The sequence below is a fragment of the Lepidochelys kempii genome, chromosome 4 (assembly GCF_965140285.1).
Source record: "Lepidochelys kempii isolate rLepKem1 chromosome 4, rLepKem1.hap1, whole genome shotgun sequence".
In the NCBI taxonomy this organism is placed as follows: domain Eukaryota; kingdom Metazoa; phylum Chordata; order Testudines; family Cheloniidae; genus Lepidochelys; species Lepidochelys kempii.
In genome coordinates this window covers 121,028,983-121,049,868 of record NC_136383.1, presented here as the reverse complement: position 1 = coordinate 121,049,868, position 20,886 = coordinate 121,028,983, and the positions used below count along the sequence as shown (strand labels likewise).

Sequence of the window (20,886 nt, the reverse complement as noted above, 5' to 3'; positions counted from 1 at the left end):
AAGGATTGTAGGCTATGGCCAAAAGGTGTAGAAACAGCAAAATATGGCATATTGCATAAAAGGATGGACAATGCAATTCTGTTTGAGTATGGCACTTTTCTGCAAAGTTACTCAGTAAAAATGTCATAATGGAGTTCAATGTTGGCTGTTTTTCAGTGATTATCTAGTTATTCAGTCTACCAATTCTATAATTTTTTTACCTGTCTAGTTGTATCTAATTATATCTTATTCCACCTAGTATCTAATCTTATCTATCTTAATCTGGTCCAGATATTCAAATCTAGCTAATCTAATTTAACTGTATATCTAAAATCTTATCTAATTTTACCTAATCTTTTCTAATTAACCATTTCTATCTTTATATCTACTATTGTAATCTAACTATTCTACTTTAATTATATATCTAAAAATCGTATTTATTTGATTTTCTCTGTATAATTTTTCCTAATCTATCTGCCCATTTGCAACACACTCCTCATGGTAACTGAGTGTTCTCATTATTATTATTATTATTTTATTCAGTATTTGTATTGTAATAGCACCTCGCAGCCCCATTGTGCTAGGCACTGTACAATCTGAGGCTTTTAATTATTTCCATATCAAATTAGCTCAGTTTACAAGTATAAAGGTGGTTTTCTGGACTGCTAGGAATGCAAGCTCATCCTTACATCTGAAAATCAAGCTGAATTCTTTCTAGCTCTCACATCAGCAACCCTAACAATTCTGCAAATGAAATTTAATTAACAATTCTATGGATGGTGCATGAGCCAACAAAGAATCCTACTCATTCTCCTGTAGGTGTTAAGCTTCTGCAGTGCTGACAGGTCTAAAAAGGAGCAAAATCTTATTTTTGTCAGTTAAGTGAGTAGTTATGACTTTAAATACATACAGGGAGCAGAGCTGTTGAGTTAGAAGGTGCCAAAGCCACTTTTCAGATGATAACTTCAAGTAAGAAAAACTGAATACATTAATAGTAAACTATTCAGAATATTAGAATACTTTCAGTTTACTACCACCATACCGGCGTCCTACCTCTCACTCAGGACCTGTAATATCTTGCTATCTATTTATATGACTGTACTTTGACAAAACAGTTAAAAGAACACTCTACAGGTTGCTATTTAATTCTGGCCCTTTACACATCCATCCTGTATGCTGAATGAGGAAGGGGCTGTCTCATTTTAATGCAGGGCAGGAAGGGTCCTTGACTTAACCTGTTCTTAAAAACCTCTCAGGATGGGGATTCCACAATCTTCCTTGGAAGCCTATTCCAGCACTAACTATCCTTATTGTTAGAAAGTTTTTTCTAATATCTAACCTAAATCTCCCTTGCTGCTGATAAGCTGATTACGTTTTATCCTACCTTCAGTGGACGTGGTGAGCAATTGATCACCATCCTCTTTAAAATATCCCTTAACATATTTTAAGACTGTTATTAGGTCTCTCTCCCCGCCCCCCCCCCCAGTCGTCTTTTCTCAAGGCTACACATGTCCAATTTTTTACTTTCCTCATACGTCAGTTTTTCTAAAGCTTTTCTCATTTTTGTTGATTTACTCTGGCTTCTCTCCAATTTGCCCACATCTTTCTTAAAGTGTGGCACCCAAAACGAGGACACAGTATTCCAGCTGAGCCCTCACCAATGCTGAGTAGAGTGGGACAGTTACCTCCCATATCTTATAAATGACACTTCTTTTACACATCCGAGAATATAAAACTGAAAAACTAAAACTACTGCCTAGCCAGTTATTCCCCATCTTGTATTTGTAAATTTGATTGTTCTGTCTTAAGTGTAGTACTTTACACTTATCTTTATTGGAATTCATCTTGTTGATTTCAGATCAATTCTTCAATTTGTCCAGGTTGTTTTGACTTCTAATCCTGTCCTCTAAAGTGCTTGCAACCACCCCATTTTGGCATTATCCACAAATTTTATAAGCATAATCTCTCGCTAATGAAAATATTGAATACTACTGGACCCAGGACATACTCTTGTGGGACCCCACTTGATACACCCTCCCAGAGAACCATTGGTAACTACTCTTTGAGTACAGTCTTTCAATCAGTTATTGTAACAAGGCGTTTGCTTTCCCTCGCAACAAATCAGCCAGAGACCCCTTCTGAGTGGATTCAGAGTAACAGCCGTGTTAGTCTGTATTCGCAAAAAGAAAAGGAGTACGTTAGTCTCTAAGGTGCCACAAGTACTCCTTTTCTTCTGAGTGGAATCACCCGTGCTTTTTATTTTCAGTGTCAGCTCCCACCACCTTCTATTTACAGTCTGCTCCAAACCAGCAACCTGCGGGACAGCTAGCTAGCTAACTTCTCCAGCCAGCCGGGATGCACAGCCTTTGGCAGCTCTTCCCTTTCTTTCTTTCTTTCTTTCTTTCTTTCTTTCTTTCTTTCTTTCTTTCTTTCTTTCTTTCTTTCTTTCTTTCTTTCTTTCTTTCTTTCTTTCTTTCTTTCTTTCTTTCTTTCTTTCTTTCTTTCTTTCTTTCTCTCTCTCTCTCTCTCCCCCCTTCACTTCCTGCCTGCCTGCCAGCTTTATATAGCCCCCTGGTTAATAAGGCCCTCAGGAGCTTCTCTTCTAGCAATTAGGCATGGCATACTCAGCCAGCCCCAATTAATACTTCTTAATTGGAGCTGGGCTAACAGAGGCCTGGCTCAGGACCTCCTGGCCAGCACCCTGTTACAGTTATGAACCCACTTAATAGTAATTTAACCTAGAAATTTAACATTTCTGCAGTTTGCTTATGGGAATGTTGTAGGACTGTGACAAAAGCCTCATTAAAATCAAGGCATATAATGTCTTCAGCTTTCACCTTATCCACTAGGCCAGTATCCCTGTCAAAGAAGGAAATCTGGTTGGTTAAGCATGATTTAGTTCTTGACAAATCTATGTTGGCTATTACATATTACCCTGTTATCCTCTAAGTGCTTACCAATTAATTGTTTAGTAATTTGTTCCAGTATCTTTCCAGGTATTGAAGTTAGGTTGACTGGTCTATAATTCCCTAGGTCCCCTTTGTTCCCCCTTTTAAAGATATGTGCTATGTTTGCCCTTCTCCAGTCCTTTGGGACTTCCCCCATCCTCTATGAGTTATGAAATATAATCACTAATAGTTTGGAGATTGCTTCAGCTAGTTCCTTAAATACTTTAGGGTGAATTTCATCAGACCCTGCCAACCTGAATATATCTAACTTATCTAAATAGTCTTTATCTTTCTCTATTCCGGCTTGTGTTCCATTCTCTTATTGTTAATATTAACTGTGTTAAGTATCTGATCATGATTAAACTTTAATGAAGGCTGAAGCAAAATAGGTGTTAAAAACTTCAGCCTTGATATCATAATTCATATGCACAATGGGGAAAAATTAAAGTTGCACTGACAACCTTAAATCTAGCTTTTTCTCACTTTTGAGTGCTTGACTTTGCAAGCTAACTAAAATGTTCTTTGAACACGGGTTTTGTGTATATAATTATGTAGGGGGTTTTTAAAGGGAAAAGGTAAAAACAAATTAGTATATGTACACAACCCTTCATCATTAGCAGGGTGTGAACCCTAAATCTACAGCACTGTAATCTGTCACTTGAGGTACTGGATTAATTAAATTAACTGGCAGCTACTGTTCTTGTGGTAGCATGGGCCTAGCATTAGAATATTCACGTTCAGTTTTCCAGAACTTTCCTGAGGAACACAAATGAGAGCTGTGGTGATTGTGAACGTATTATAACCTAGCAACCCTGAGTTGCCATGGGACAAAAGAAAAAAAAAAGGCACTTCTCTAGCCTCAGGGAGTCACCTCTGCAGAATTAAAATGGAGATGATATAGCTTCTCAAAAATCGTTGCAAGAATCTATTATAATGAAAAAGTTAGGCAACCAAAATATGTCAATGCCCCTTATAATTGTTGATATAATAGATCAACTCCCCTTATAATAGCAACTTTCCTCCCAAAAGAACTCAAAACACTTTTCAGACTTTACATATGCAAAAAAACATTTTACTCGCCACTGAAATGCATCCACTTGTAGATTGGCACTCAGTAACTATAGAAATGAACAGCAACACTTGAGTTTAATTTGATCAAATGCTCTTTTCTTTTTCTGAAATGCTGCTAGATTTATCCTTCAGAAATGAAATCTTGGCTCTGCTTCTTTTTATAGGGTGTTTTCTTTCCTTCCAGTGTAAACAATTGCTCATCGTCAATCTCCCCAATGTTAAAAAATATAGCAAGCAGGATTACACAAGTAAATATTGAAGCTTTAGATTTCATGACTGTAGTGGAGTCAGTCAACGCCTGAAATTGTCTCCTGTGTGCTCTTCCCACAGGTAGAGGTGGTTTTACATTGCAAATCTAAATACTTGTCTCTTGTTGTTTAACATTAAAAGAGCTTGAGCAGAATTCTTTCTACTGTCTAGTTCTTCTTGGAGGAGCATCCTTTTGGGTGCTCCACTATAGGTGTCTAGAAACCCTAAAGTGGAGCATCCACAGGGACAACCCATCTTGAAGAACCTCAATTACCACACAAGATAAGGAACCTTCTCTTCATTCCCTGAACCAATATTCTTCCTTCTTATCTTTAGGGCCCAATCCCACTCCCATCCAAATAGATGGGAGTCTTTCCATTTACTTTAATGGGAGTCGGACCAGGTCCCTAATACTGTATTTATTTATTTTTTACTGAATTTATGTATATAACTTCTGAACAGAGGTAGGCAGTTGAGAATAAGAACTTGAAGGAAGTAAATAAATTGAAAGATTTTTATTGCATGAGTTTGTCCCTGAATTAATGTGTTATCAACCAAAAAAAGCATAAGCAAAGTCTGACATTATATAGGCATTGGAAAAGATATAGGGATGCTAGAGTAAAAATAACAGCCTTTTGAAGATCGCCTAACAGATTGATTACTAGTAAAAACTTGAGCTGTACATCTGCCACAGTGTTTAGATTTTTCTCACAGATAATGAATCATCCCACACAGTTCTCCCCAGTCATCAGTGTTTGGTGCCACACTACACTGTCACCCAGTGGCATATCGCATCATGGTTTTTAGATTTTAAAATAACACATTTTCTGTGTGCATGTTTCCTGCAGGAATTCCATGTGACTTGAATTTCGATGTAGCTAATAATTAATGTGGACAGTTTTATTTTGTTTTCTACTGATTGAGAAAAATTATTTCAGATTTTTTTGGAAGTCTAACTCTGCTTGTGGCGAGGTGAATGTGATCTATTATATTGCATATGGAGAGACTCAAGCACACATACAGCCTTACGTTAAACCTGTTACTCTGATTTTATCTAATCTTGAATTAGAGAGTTGAGCTGCTTTTTTCTCACTTAATTCATAATTACATAAGAACATAACATAAGAATGGCCATACTGGGTCAGGCCAAAGGTCCATCCAGCCCAGTATGCTGTCTACTGATAGTGGCCAGTGCCAGGTGCCCCAGAGGGAGTGAACCTAACAGGTAATGATCAAGTGATGTCTCTCCCGCCATCCATCTCCACCCTCTGACAAACAGAGTCTAGGGACACCATTCCTTACCCATCCTGGCTAATAGCTATTAATGAATAATTAATTCATAATCAGTGCTGAGTTTCAGAGTAGCTGTTTTTGTATGTTTCAAAGCAGTCAAAGTAAAGTTAGTGACCCTTAAAAGTATATTGTAGACATTTCATATAGGTATTGTTTATACATTTTTTCCAGGGTATTTTTGTTGCTGTTCCGGATCTTAAACAGGCTTTTTTGCGTAACTAAAGACTCCTTCACAATGTTGATTGTACTTTTGTGTAACCTTTGTTACATGTAAAGAGAGATTTCATTCTAACCCTTTCTGTTTTGTTTAGGGAACAGCAGTTTTACAGTCTGGAGTCTTACCAGCTCTCCCAGGTAGGAGCCCATTTAGTTGTTTGGTTTGCTAAATATTACTATTTGTAATCCCAATTTGCCAAAAAGGGTGTGTGTGGGGGTGCAAATTGAAGGCCAAATCTTGCAGTCTGCGGGATTGTTGACCATATAAGGACACTACATTCGGGACTGAGTTTCTTTGTGGAAAAGGATTCCCCCTGCGGTTGGCTATTCTAGTGCAGTCTGTATGATTTACATTTTTGTAAAATATGTTAAAAATCTGTAGTGTCTTCAACTGCTGTTCAACACAAGACATGGGTTCACAAACTTGAAAAACAGTATTTAATTTAGAGGTAAGGTTGCTCAAGTGCATTTCCTACCAATACAATCAATAAGGTTGGGGTGAATGGTTAAGGCTAAGTAGCATCCAGAGTAAACTCAGCTCACATGACTTCCACTCAAGCTCATTCATATTTCCAGGCAGCCGAAGACTCTTCACCTTCACAACAAGCTTCCTTTCGCTGCGCACATAGAACCATTCATAATGTACACGTCCAGGTCCTCTCAATAACATTCAGATGCATAGGGCCAGAACCTCAGCTAGTTTAAATCAGTGCAGCTCCATTGTGGAACTACACTGATTCACAAAAGCTGGAAAAGAAGCTACAAATCTGGCTTACAAGATTAACTATGACCTCAGGTTACTTAGGTAACGACAACATGTTATATACTTTTGCATGGAAACTATGTCTGTCAGTAAAATATCTTACTCTCCCTAAGGTCTCTGTCTAATTTACCATATTGTTCCAGCACCTTCTCTTTCAGAGAAAGGTATAACACGATCTAATGGCTGGAAGATGAAGCTATACAAATTCAGACTGGAAATAAGGCGTAAATTTTTAAAGGTGAGATAATTAACCATTGGAACAATTTACCAAGGGTGGTGGTGGATTCTCCATCACTAAGTATTTTCAAATCAAGATTGGATGTTTTTCTAAAATACATGTTTTAGGGATTATTTTTGGGGACGTTCTATGGCTTGTGTTATGTAGGTCAGAGTAGATGATCATAATATTCTCTTTTAGCCTTGGAATCTATGAATCGTCTTGGTCTCTGATAAGATTTCATTTTTATTATCTGAAAAGAGTACAGTCAATCTGAGGTATGTAGCACCCCGACATTGTCTTTGGTGAAGACAGTTGCAAAGAAGTTGTATAGCAACTCTGCAACATCCTTATCTTCCTTAACTGCTCCCTTTACTTCCTGGTAGCCCCATGGACCCACTGATTTTGTCCCAGGTTTCCTGCTTCTGATATACATAAAAAACAAAACAAAATTGTGTTTACATATTTGTTTTTCATTTTAAACCATCTATCCTACTTCTTTAACAGCTGGATTTTATGATATCACGAATAGATTGATTCTGGAATGAACAAATCAAACACCAGAAAGTCTTCTAATGAAGATCACTTGTTATTAGGACGATTTGCATTGTGTAAGGAGGAAAAACTTCATTTAGAACCATATGGCAACTCTTGTCCTCTGTTACTGCAGTACAGTCAGTGGAGTTACTCCAGATTTATACAGGTGTAACAGAAAGCAGAATTTGGATGACTGCTTCTAATTTTGTCCTCTTTCCTTCTAATATTTAGTAATGTTATCCTAAACAAATTAGAGGTCTGCTTTATGATGGAAATGTTTATAAAATAGAACAAATGAAGTTTAAACTAATTAAGGATTAAAATTCAGCAAGGCCTCTTATTTGTAGTTGCAATTTTTAGCTGCAATATTTCGGTCGCCATTATTTCAACTTGCAAAACTATAGGTTCAAATAATAGCACATAGACTACTTACTCCATGATTTTGTGTGCAGAGGAAGTAGTTGTCTAAATACCAGTATTTGCACCTTCAATACTTTGCAGGAGCACAAGATGTAGGTGTAAATTTCAGGTTTGAAAAGGATCACTTGATTGTGGCAACTTGCACTTTTTATCTGTGGTATATCTTCATCTGGCGAGTATTTGTATCTCTAATTGCCTGATTTGTGCCTGCTGTCAAGTAGGTAGAGGTACACGCACACAGATTTGTGCTCACAATTAATGTGCAGATTTCCTGGGAGTATGCTGGGTCAGCAAAAAGGGAGGCCACCCTTGAAAAAATACATCATACTTTTTGGCTTTTTTATATATTACGCACTAGAACATTTTACTTAAGCAAATAAGCATTTTCTTACAGTGAGGATACTCAGAAGTAATGGAATAATTCTAATGCATTGCAGGAGGATATAATACAAAGGGCTGGATTGTTACTCTTGTTAGTAGTGCCTTACTCCTTGAGTAGTCACACTGAGATGAATAGGGATACTAAGGGCAGGTCTACACTACAGGGCTAAGTCGACTTAAGTTACGAAACTCCAGCTATGTGAATAACGTAGCTGGAGTTGACATACCTTAGTGGTGTCTACATTGCACTAGGTAGACAGGGGAAACCCTCCTGTCGACTTACCTTACACTTCTCGGGCCGGTGGAGTAGCAAAGTCAACGGGAGAGTGATCAGCAGTCGATTTAGCGTGTCTTCACTAGACCCGCTAAATCGACACCCTGGTGGATCGATCGTCATGCATCACTCCCCTGGTAAGTGGAGACAAGCCCTAAGAGTATTACTTAACATGAGTAATGGTGTAACAATCTAGCTCCAAGTAATTTAAAAGTCAAATGACAACTTCAACAGAACAAAAACAATAGTGGAATTATTAATGGGATCATAATAATATAAATGCATGTAATGAAGCTGGCAAAAGGAAGAGCATGCTGTGGTTTTGCATCTGAGTATATTTCAACGTGTTATCTTTTAGCAAAGGAAATGTAATCATAATGAGAGTATAATGGCTATATCTACAGGAAATGTTTGCTCATCTAAGCAAAGCAAATCTAACAGTACATTATATAAACCCACTGATGTAGTTCAGAAGATCAAGATGTTCATGAGATGAAGAATTCTGCCATAATTTTAAAAAAAAGTATGCATAAAGAAAAACCTAGTTGGGATTATAATATTTTTTTGCAGCAGAGAAAGAGAGTCACACAACATTATTATAAATGTGCCACTAAGAGAAATTTCTTTGAAAATTTACAATCTTCTCCCTGTTATCCATCTGAACACAAGGAAAATGGGAAACAGAGGCAAAGCTCTCTTAAAATTTACAATTAAATATCCACTTAGTGAGAAAATAGATCTTTTCTTTAAAGGGTGAGAAGATTTGAAAGTCATTGACACAAGCAAAAATACATGGCAAGAATATTAATTGAAAATGGATCAATATAATTCACCATCTGACAGAAAGAAGAAGAAATCAGCAGGATAAAGAAAAGTGGGGATTTGAACGCAACTAGTGGGCAAGATATAGAATGTGTGATAAAGATCAGAAAATGCAAGAGTGGCAAAGGAAGGTAAGAACACTTCTATAAAAGTCCAAAACAATCTTTTTTTTTTAATTATTCCTTCATCTAACTTTTATTTTCTTAGCCTCCTTTGTGATATCTTCATCTCTTCTACTTTTTTATAACTGCATCTTTGGAATTTCTTTTTAAATTCTGTATAAGAAACCCACACAACTTCTTTCTCAGTGTCTCATCTTTATCATTCTCAGATGCTTCCTTTTAAAGTATTGTCTTTGTATTTGCAGACTCATCAAATGTAACTGAACCTGATGTGTTGCAATGCTTCGGAAAGTAATACTATCCTGATATCTTGCTTCCTTCATCTTTAATCCAGGTCACGTTGTTCTCCAATCGTATTTCAAAGAATTGTATCAGGCTTAGGGAGCCTCATTAGAGCTTGCCCACATTTCTTTATTACATATATTTTTTTATCTCCGTTTTCATCCCCTGCCTTTCATTTGCTGGTGCCAAACTAAAGACCGTCTCTGACCAGGAGTTTTGAGAAAAATCACTTAATTTGAGGTAACTGATCTAATGAATTGGCCAAATAGGCCATGCACACGAAAAGCCATGGTGCAAGCTGTACGCATTCACGTGTATAATTTGTGCGTGTAACTGCATGCACAATTCTGTTACCTGAACATGCAGCAACCCAATTAGTCACATGCCTGTTTCTCTGTGCATCTTAATCCTCAATTTACATAAACAATTGCCTGAACTATGCACATAAATACCTTGCACAAATGCAAAGACATCTTTGCAGTGCCATGAAGTTCTATGTGCTCTCTAAAACATTTCTCTTGCTAATCACTTCAGTTTTGAATGAACAACTGGAGTTACATGTTCAGCTACCAGTGGCATGAACACAATAGGTTAAATATTTCTCAGCTTAAAAGAAATGTGTTTAATTCTAATATCAACTCAAACATGCTGTGGAAAAAGTGTTCACAAATATGTCAGTGAATAACGCTTTTGTTTAAATGTCTTTCAAGAACTGCTACTAAGTGCAAAATAACCTGGTGAAATTAATAATTTAATTCTGTTTTAAAATCATATGTTGTATCTGTCTGAAAAACTTCAGCAAGGCTGAGCAGAATGAGATGGAAGTAGACTCCCTGGAAAACTTGGTTCTGCTGGATTTGCAGGACTAAGATATCCTGAGCTCCATTATGGCATTGTGATAGTATCTATGGGAGAAGCTGGAATGGAGCTGTTCCCTGTAGGTATGTGTGCTCAAGTAAGCACGATGCCTTCAGGAGCCGGTAGTACCACCACAGAACCAGCTTTGAAGAAGGAAGTCCCTTCTGATTAGGGGAAGCTCTGCTGGCAAGTGCTTGAAAAGGATAGGCCAATATTCCCTCCACCTCCCCATCCTTTGCAACAACTAGCACCATTGGTGACTCTAGCCTTGCACAGGACCTATGTATTGGGACAAAGTTGTGGTGGCCTCACAGTTTCTACCACCACTTTTTGCACTCACAGGAGTCAGACAGAATTTTGCCTTCATTTTTTAATTGCCTGTGCAAAATCAGGAACTTAATTAGAATCGTAGCAGATAACCCCCCCCTAAAGCAGTGAACCTGAATATAATTAGGTATCATCATCATTAAAACTTTTCATTTCTTGTGCATGCAGTTCCTTTTTTTCATCTTTCAAATGATAGGTATCATCTGCATCACAACAGAGCTTTCTCCACGTGACAACTTCTTTGCTTGTTATACAAAAGCTGCATAAAGCTTGACTTGGAAATGTTCTGGAGGATGAATAAAGGAATATAGGCAAAACAGTGCCATGGAATGGAATGCACTGAAATGTCAGGATGCTAATTATGAACATGGTATCTTGGTTAAATTGTTGTTATGTAGATAAAGAACGGAAGAGAGAAACCCAAGACAGCTTAAAGTGATATATATAACGGAGAGGGAATGGGTGCTGAAATTAAACCAAACTATCTGGTAATTTAGCTCTTATGAAGAAGAAGAAGAAGAGGCTTTTTAGGAGCACATCTCTTTTACTGCAGAACTGTTCAGCCTCGTTCCCCTCTCCTGAAGCTAGTTACTGTTGTACCTTCATTGATTTCAGGGGGGTTATTCCTGACTTAGATCACTGCAAGAGAAGAATCCGTGCCATGGTGACTTGGTGGCCACTGACAAGGCTGAAGGCAATTTATAATTCATGAAAGCATGGCAGGAAATTTATCATCAGTCCTTGAGGTGGGGGAAAGATAAAGTAGACTGTAATATTTTATTGGACCAAAAAAGGATTATATTTTGAACATTGTCCACAGTTAATATGTCATCCTTGGCAGTGATAGAGATTTTAATATAGCAGAGTTTTTATGATGAGAAATTGATTAATAATAAATAGTCTTCTGTCATATGACTTACTCTTGCTTGACTGTACTGAATCTTATGAGCACACAATTAAAATTCCTTTAGAAAAAAGGAAATGAGCTCAGAAAAAGTGTAGATAAACTGGTACAGAATTTTAATCAGTTTATATATCTTATTTAATGTGCCTGAAATCTTGGCCTGAGTGCACATCTGAATAATGGGATCTGTGCTGGGGCAAGAAGGGAAGGAATCCTTCCTATAACACCATGGGCACTTGCAGAATCACTCAGTGGCTGCTATTTCCTCTTCAGAGTGGAAGTAGAGCCCATGGGTCCTAGTCCCTGCTCCATGGGAGGCAAAGGGTGATGGAGCTGTGACTACACAAATAAGATGCTCTAGTATTCTCCTGCCTCTATTCCTCGCCTGCCCCAGCTCCCCTAGCACTGAGAAGCAGGGAGCCTGCAGATCTCAACTCTGTGGTGAACACAGATGCAGACTCTTGTGTGCCAGCATGGTGTGGGTGCCAGGGTTTTTCCTTTAAGGAAATCCATTCTCATGACCTTCATCGTTGGCCTACACAGATCCTGGACTTGGGGTGCATCAACATGTTTACAGCAGACACATCTAATACACGTTTGAAAATACATCTGTCAAACAGTGCCCATAAGGAGAGGCACCCGAGATAGGAAACTGAAAATGCCAGCCTTGGCACCTTCCAACCTTTAAGGACCGAAGGACTGGACCTGAGAGGGTTAATCAGCATGGGGAATTTTATATTCTTTATATGTCATAGGGACCCCTGCCTGGCTCTTCCTGGCACCACAAAGAATCATAAACTGTTGTGACAAAGTTCAGCCTCTACCTTGGTGGGTCCTGCGCTTATTGGCGGATTTGCTTGCCTCAGAGATTCACGGCAGCCCTCGGTTAGGCCACTCTCATGGCTCATATCTGACATTCACTCAGATAACCTCATCACTGGCCAGCATGGGGAAAAAGAGAATAACCACTCATGCAGTCTCTGCTGATCCACCATGTAGGTCGGGGAACAGCCCAGAGACCTCCCCTTTGGTGGAACCCACAATCCAGGTCAACTCCTCCTGTGTCTGATCAGGAGTTGGGAGGTTTGGGGGGAACCCAGGGCCGCCCTCTACTCCGCGTTCCAGCCCAGGGCTCTGTGGATTGCAGCTGTCTAGAGTATCTCCTGGAACAGCTGTGCGACAGCTACAACTCCGTGGGCTATTTCCCCAGGGCCTCCTCCCAACACCTTCTTTATCCTCACCGCAGGACCTTCCTCCTGATGTCTGATAATGCTTGTACTCCTCAGTCCTCCAGCAGCACATCCTCTCACTCCCAGCTCCTTATGCACCTCTCCCTAACTGAAGTGAGGTCCTTTTTAAACCCAGGTGCCCTGATTAGCCAGCCTGTCCTAATTGATTCTAGCAGCTTCTTCTTAATTGGCTCCAGGTGTCGTAATTAGCCTGCCTGTCAAAACTGGTTCCAGCAAGTTCCTGCTTGTTCTGGAACTGCCCCTGTCACCTAACCCAGGGAAAAAGGATCTACTTAATCTGGGACTAATATATATGCCTTCTATCACGCTTCTGTAGGCATCTGGCCTGACCCTGTCACACAGTTTAGACAATATCATGACTATGGGGTGCCCTTAAAAATGTATACTGTTTTGAAAGATTCTATCCTATCTGTAGAAATTCCCCATTATAAAGACGGGGAATATTTCAGAGTATGGCAAGATCTCTTCAGAAACAGTAGAAATGTTTGTAGATGTCCACGGATTTGTGCACCATAGTTAAACACTATTTGTCACATAAATAAGGTGTGAAATCACTTTAAAATAGCAGAAAGATACAAGCAGGGGAGATCTTATAAATGAATTACAGCACCAGCAAGTCTTCTGATATGTTTCGATAAAAACAAACACGCCCAAAGTTTCCCCCATCGTCAAACAGTCACAATGGCACAATGCTTTGGATGCTCTATTATTTAAGATAACATCTCTCTTCAAAGAAAGAGATGAAAGAATTTGCATCTAATTAAGTGATGTGCTGAGCAGATTTAGGTGCCTCATCTAGTTTTAATGCAGCAAGTAACACAACTTTATCGCAGAACTTAAACTATTTTCCTTTTCTGTAGGTAATGACTTTTCCAGACAATCAGGCAGTCTAGACATTCAGACCTTGTTGCCAACGTTGTGAATGCAAAAAAGGAGCTTGTGCACGTAAGCGCTTGTTTAACATGTGCACATTCCTATTAGTGGCCATCACATAGGTGGCAAAGTTTGAAAATTTAACTCGTAAGGCTCAGTTTATAATGTTTGTACTTGAACCTCCATAATCTCTCATTTTGTTTTTATGAGATTTTTACGCATTATCTACTTAACTGCATACATAGCAAAACATTCTGACCATTGAAGAGTCGGCATAAAGGACTGACTACTGACATGAAGCTACAAGCAGGTCAGCTGGCCATTTCAAGTGTTGATTCTTTTTGTCATAGCTGCAGGAGCTATATGAGTGCAATTCTATGGATAGAATGTATGTGGACTTGATTTTCACAAGAAAAATGCCTCGGAAGGGTACCAATTCTTTGCTCCATATTGAACATTTTTTTCCTCTTAGCATGAGAAGTAAAATGTAAACAGTTTTATAAATGAGTTAATGCATTTGAACACAGGGCATGGCAGAGTCAGCCATGCTAAAAATGGACATCACCAAGAACTGTAAAACCCCCCCAAAAACACATCATATGAAGTCGCTTGGCAGAAGAGCTTGGAGAGGGAAAGAGAATGCCTGTCATGGAGATGGGTGCTTCAAATTCTTGAAAATTTACCTTGTCAGCCAGCTCCTCTCATTTGCTGCATTATGTATGCTTGTGTCCGTAACAAAGAACAGGACATACCATATGTGTGGTTCTAAAGAAGCAAGAGGACATCACATCCTGTCTCAACAGACAATGTGTTTATTTTAATGTTCTCCATTAGCACAAGTAGATGTAATATGGAGTTCAAAGCCACATGAAAAGACTTCACATGAAATTCCACAACATAAGTACGTCAGTCACCAGATTATGCCCAGTGGGTAACATCAACCTGACCATAAATGGATTCAAATATTTAATTTTAATTGTTTATTTTCTCTCTTTGGTTTTTTTTTTTTCCAAATGTCAGGGCAGATTCTCTTCTTCCACAACTCATAGAATGTTGCTTAAAAGTCCACCTGCCCTGCTGGATGAATCCTATTGAATTGCACTGAGTTCCTGATTAAACTCACTCAGCTCAGTTTTGTGATGAACAGGAAAATGAAACTTATTACAATGCAGTTAAGAAACATCTGTGTCTGTCTCTCCTAAAAAGTTGAAACTGTCATTTGCATAAAGTTGATTACGTCTCAAAGACGCACAGAGGGGCACATTATAGCCTCTGGGAAGCTAGAGGAGGAAAAAGAAAACCAATCACAATGAAAACATAGCTGGTCATTACCAGGAGGCCAGATTGTGAAACACTTTTTCACTCTAAGGAACATTTACTCATGTGAGTATTTCCATTGAAACCAATGTGACTGAGTGAATAAGTGCTCACCGGGGTGTATAAGAGCTCTATAAACTGGCCCCATTTGAGGGGTTTTTTTTGTTTTTGTTTTTGTTTTTAAATCCAGTTCCTCAGTATTAGATACTTTTTAAAATGTGTGTTGTGTCCTCTGGTTATAGAGTACATACTTTTGTGTGCACAAGTACTGTAATGCTGAGATTTTTGTCCAGCTGTGTACTTGTGAAGTATTTGTTTACCACCCTCTAATCTGTATTCATATTTGATTTAAATCATCTTTGCATTGCTTCGATTTAGCATGATTCCTTGGTTATTCAGCTTTGTTTGACAGTTCAATATTGAGAGCCTGTTTATTTTATATAATTTCTTCAAGGTGAGGGTAAGATATGCTTGGCTATTTTTAAACTGTGTCTCCGAAACTCAGTCACTCACCTCTTCAAGGAATCTTCATAATTTTAGGAGGTGATGGTAATTCTATACCAGGTACCAAATGCAGTCTCCTTCTGCCAAACAGCACACAGCGCAGCTGTTCTGTCACCAGTAGTGTGGTATTAAAAAAAGACAATAAAGGGCATAGTCCCCCACCCTTACTTAAACTGAGTAGCACTTACACACACAACGAGCCCCACTGGGATTATTTGTGTAAGTGCAACTCATCATGAGTAATGGTGCCCACAATGAAAAGTGACTCTGTTCTAAATTGCCTAAATAGATGTCATAATAACAGTCTTAACAGGTTATATAACTTGGAAATGGTATAAATCTGATGTATATTTCTACATCTGTACCATACTGAGCAATTCTGGATTGATGGAGAGATGGTCTGGATAATCTACTTTTCATGTTATCTCAGACTCCTGTGATTAAATCAGACAGTAAAGCTCTGAACAATGTTTCATCGGCGCAAGCGAGGGCTGGATCCAAACCCACTGAAGTCAAAGCCTGGCCCTTCCCCACTCTATTTGTTGCTTATTCATTGCATCATGCCTACAATTCGATTGTTTTGGATCAGGTCTGATGAGGCATTAATTACAGCACCAAGTTTTGTGGCTAAACTATTCCAAAACCACAGTTAGGGTTGCAGCAGCAGCAATTCACAACTGAAACTTTGGGGGTGATTCTGTCCCTCTTACCCACACTAGGTAGTAGTACCTTACTCTGTGAATAGGCCCATTGATTGGGTGAGTAGGGATGGCAGCTTCTGGCCAGTGGAAACTTTTTGGGGGGATTCTTTGTTCCAAAGAAACAACACAGAAGAATTAATTTATGTAACAACAATTACAAGATGAGGATTTCAATGAACTGAAAAAGGGAGCTATGGGAACAAAGACCTCCAATGACAAAAGCAATCTTTTGTTTCTTACCAATGATTTCTTTTTCCAGGGTAATTTATTTGGAAACATTGACTGTGAATGCGTGGGCACAACAGACAGCTAATCCTAACGAAGGATAGTTTGTATTAATGTGCAGATTTCTCTTTAAAAACAGGTGCTTCTTCTGTCATGGCAGCTTCTGGATCTCTGAAAATACCCAAAGGGCACACTCTGCAAGCTGGTAAGTATAGTGAGTTAAAGGGGTGTGGTGTGTACATAAAAGTGTGTAACTTTTCCCATAAAATAAAATATTTTAAAAAGTGATGTTTAATAGTGATATTTTCCTCTGTCTTATGGCTTATTTTTCCATTCAATTTGTAGATGAATTAATATTTTGTTAGAAATGGCATTGACAGATGGGATAAGTTTAGAAAAGGGAGTGACAGGTGGGATGTGTGCCAAAGCACAGGCACTAATCCTATTCATGTCAGTGAAATGCTGCCAATATTTTAACAAGGGGCTCCCACAAACATTTTCCACCTTAGCCTGTGATAAATCCTATATACTGGCGGTGAGGGCCTTTTAAAATATACGTCACTGTAAAAACGAAGGAGGGAGGAGACAAACAAGGGCAAACAAGCACATTAAGCTGGAATATTTGTAGATGAAAACCTAATGCAAGTATATTGATAGTATAGTGTTGCCTTCCTTTTACATAATTTTGATTGGGATGGTGTGTGATTCTGTAGAGGGAGCTGGGGGTATTCTCCCTGGGGTATGTTTTGTAAACACTTGTGATGTGGTGCAACGTGGTCCATTCCAAAGATGACAAATTTCCTGTCAGCAAGCAGAATCATCTCTGGGAGGGATGGCTTAAGCAATTTCCAGGGAAGAGGCGAACTCCATCCCAGTTGGGAAAATCATCCCGCCATTCTGGTGATGGAACTTTAATCAGGGCCTTCCAGGAGCTCCCAAGATCAACCTCTCACCCCTCACTGAAACCTACACTCAAGGCTCGATATTACTCCTACTGCAGTTTATGGTAAAATGCACATTTACGCCAACAGCTCTCAGTTGAGAAGTTTTAAAACTGTGTTAATGTTTATTCCTTGCAGTTGTTCTCATTAGAAAATATGAATGTCTTCTACTTGGCCTGTATTTAGCTCTTCAATTGGTTTTTAGCATTGTTATTTAGATTATGTGTCTAGAAACTAAAAGAAAGCAATTGTATACATTATCGTCACCATCCAATTTACTAGCTACAGTGGGACCAAATATGTTGGAAATTTTTCAATGTTCTAGGTCCTAAAGGTGGTTTTGGGTTCATGGCACCACCTGCAGAACTTGGAACTTCTACTGGCCCTGAAGAACCTGGTGAGTAAACAGAATGGCAACCAATTACATCAGAAGGTAGAAGAAAAGGAGGACTTGTGGCACCTTAGAGACTAACAAATTTATTTGAGCATAAGCTTTCGTGAGCTACAGCTCACTTCATCGGATGCATTCAGTGGAAAATACAGTGGGGAGATTTACATACATAGAGAACATAAAACAATGGGTTTTACCATACACACTGTAACGAGAGTGATCACTTAAGATGAGCTATTACCAGCAGGAGAATGGCGCGGTGAGGGGGTGGGGACCTTTTGTAGTGATAATCAAGGTGGGCCATTTCCAGCAGTTGACAAGAATGTCTGAGGAACAGTGGGGGGTGGGGTGCGGGGAAATAAACAAGGGGAAATAGTTTTACTTTGTGTAATGACACATCCACTCCCAGTCTCTGTTCAAGCCGAAGTTAATTGTATCCAGTTTGCAAATTAATTCCAATTCAGCAGTCTCTCATTGGAGTCTGTTTTTGAAGTTGCTTTGTTGAAGAATTGCAACTTTTAGGTCTGTAATGGAATGACCAAAGAGATTGAAGTGTTCTCCAACTGGTTTTTGAATGTTATAATTCTTGACATCTGATTTGTGTCCATTTATTCTTTTACATAGAGACTGTCCAGTTTGGCCAATGTACATGGCAGAGGGGTATTGCTGGCACATGATGGCATATATCACATTGGTAGATGTGCAGGTGAACGAGCCTCTGATAGTGTGGCTGATGTGATTAGGCCCTGCAATGGTGTCCCCTGAATAGATATGTAGACACAGTTGGCAATGGGCTTTGTTGCAAGGATAGATTCCTGGGTTAGTGGTTCTGTTGTGTGGTTTGTGGTTGCTGGTGAGTATTTGCTTCAGGTTGGGGGGCTGTCTGTAAGCAAAGACTGGCACAAGAACAAATCCACACAGACACACCCATGGAACCCCAACCTGGGGTATTCTATCTGCTACCCAAAATCCATAAAACTGGAAATCCTGGACGCCCCATCATCTCAGGCATTGGCACCCTGACAGCAGAATTGTCTGGCTATGTAGACTCCCTCCTCAGGCCCTACGCTATCAGCACTCCCAGCTATCTTCGAGACACCACTGACTTCCTGAGGAAACTACAATCCATCAGTGATCTTCCTGAAAACACCATCCTGGCCACTATGGATGCAGAAGCCCTCTACACCAACATTCCACACAAAGATGGACTACAAGCTGTCAGGAACAGTATCCCTGATAATGTCACGGTAAACCTGGTGGCTGAGCTTTGTGACTTTGTCCTTACCCATAACTATTTCACATTTGGGGTCAATGTATACCTTCAAATCAGCGGCACTGCTATGGGTACCCACATGGCCCCACAGTATGCCAACATTTTTATGGCTGACTTAAAATGTTGGCATACTGGGCAAAATGTTGGCATACTGGGCTGGGACCTGGAGTAGAGGGTGGGCCCAGGTTCCCCCAAATCCTCCCAACTCCTGGTCAGACACAGGAGGAGTCAACCTGGACTGTGGGTTCAGAAAAACGGCCAAGCTGAGGGCTGCCGTGAAGCTCCAAGGAGAGCAAATCCACAAATAAGCCCAAGACCCACCAAGGTAGAGCAGGTTTCAGAGTAACAGCCGTGTTAGCCTGTATTCGCAAAAAGAAAAGGAGTACTTGTGGCACCTTAGAGACTAACCAATTTATTTGAGCATGAGCTTTCGTGAGCTACAGCTCAGGAACTTTGTCACAGTCATTACACAAAGTAAAACTATTTCCCCTTGTTTATTTCCCCCTCCCTCCACCTCCCCACTGTTCCTCAGGCATTCTTGTCAACTACTGGAAATAGCCCACTTTGATTATCACTACAAAAGGTTTTTTCCCCCCTGCTCTCCTGCTGGTAATAGTTCACCTTAAGTGATCACTCTCGTTACAGTGTGTATGGTAACACCCATTGTTTCATGTTCTCTATGTATATAAATCTCCCCACTGTATTTTCCACTGTATGCATCCAATGAAGTGAGCTGTAGCTCACGAAAGCTTATGCTCAAATAAATTGGTTAGTCTCTAAGGTGCCACAAGTACTCCTTTTCTTTTGCGAATACAGACTAACACGGCTGCTACTCTGAAACCTATCAGAAGGTAGTAAATTCACTTAAATATGTCTACACTTTAAAGAAGAATCCTTCTTTCTACCTAGCTATCACCTTTGAGGAGGGTGGTTTTACTATAGTGATGGAAAAACCCTTTCCATCACTTTTGTAAGTGTCTACACTAGAGCAGCATAGCTGTGGCTGTTCCACTGTAATGTTTGTAGTATAGACACACGCTGAGGATGGTGTCTGTTATATTTTATGGCATACAAACAGAGAAGTTAGAAAAAAACATAAAGTACTCTTGCTGGAATGTTGCAACATATACTTTCTTATCATTCAGAATGATAACATACAAGAACCCCAAAACAGAGAGCAGCAAAGCATGCTGCTCTCTAAAACAGAGAAGCACAGTTCATCCTTCCTTACTGTAGGCTATCTGTTGGAAGACTGACTCTGATCATATGCTCCACTACAGAACCCCCTGCCTGCAAGCAGCACCAGGAAAATGTCTGAGAATGTAATGTGATAAATCACAATTTCAACACAATTTTCATTACACCACAATGTCTGCAAAGGGATCAGAAACATGGTAACAGCAAGAGAAAAGTTTATGCCAAAATACTGCCCAGAAGTCTCAGTAAATCATATCATTCATGCCTTTCCCCCTCCGCGCCCTGAAAACCATCCCATCTTCCCCCTTTCTGTGTGATTGTTGACAACACCATTCTTCCTGTCTCCATAGCTTGCAGTCTTGGTTGCAGAATCTCTAATTCTTCTTTCTTTCTCCTCTCACATCCAGGCAATTGCCAAATCTTGCCAATTCTTCTCCCACAGTATCTTCAGAATTCAAATGTTCCTCATGGTCTGTTCATGTCCAACATATATCTCCCACCCTGGCTACGTGAAACTCCTATTCCTTAGCCCCCTCATCTTCCACCTCCAG

General features: G+C 39.5%; 1 protein-coding gene across 1 annotated transcript in view; it reads left to right on the top strand.

The window, feature by feature from the left end:
* The window catches only part of DOK7 (docking protein 7), a 108,049-nt gene that overhangs the window by 73,511 nt on the left and 13,652 nt on the right, over positions 1-20,886 (top strand). The window contains exons 8-10 of the mRNA XM_073343207.1: positions 5,852-5,894; positions 16,673-16,738; positions 17,800-17,871. Coding sequence (XP_073199308.1) covers positions 5,852-5,894; positions 16,673-16,738; positions 17,800-17,871 — 181 coding nt within the window. The remainder of the gene's footprint in view (positions 1-5,851; positions 5,895-16,672; positions 16,739-17,799; positions 17,872-20,886) is intronic.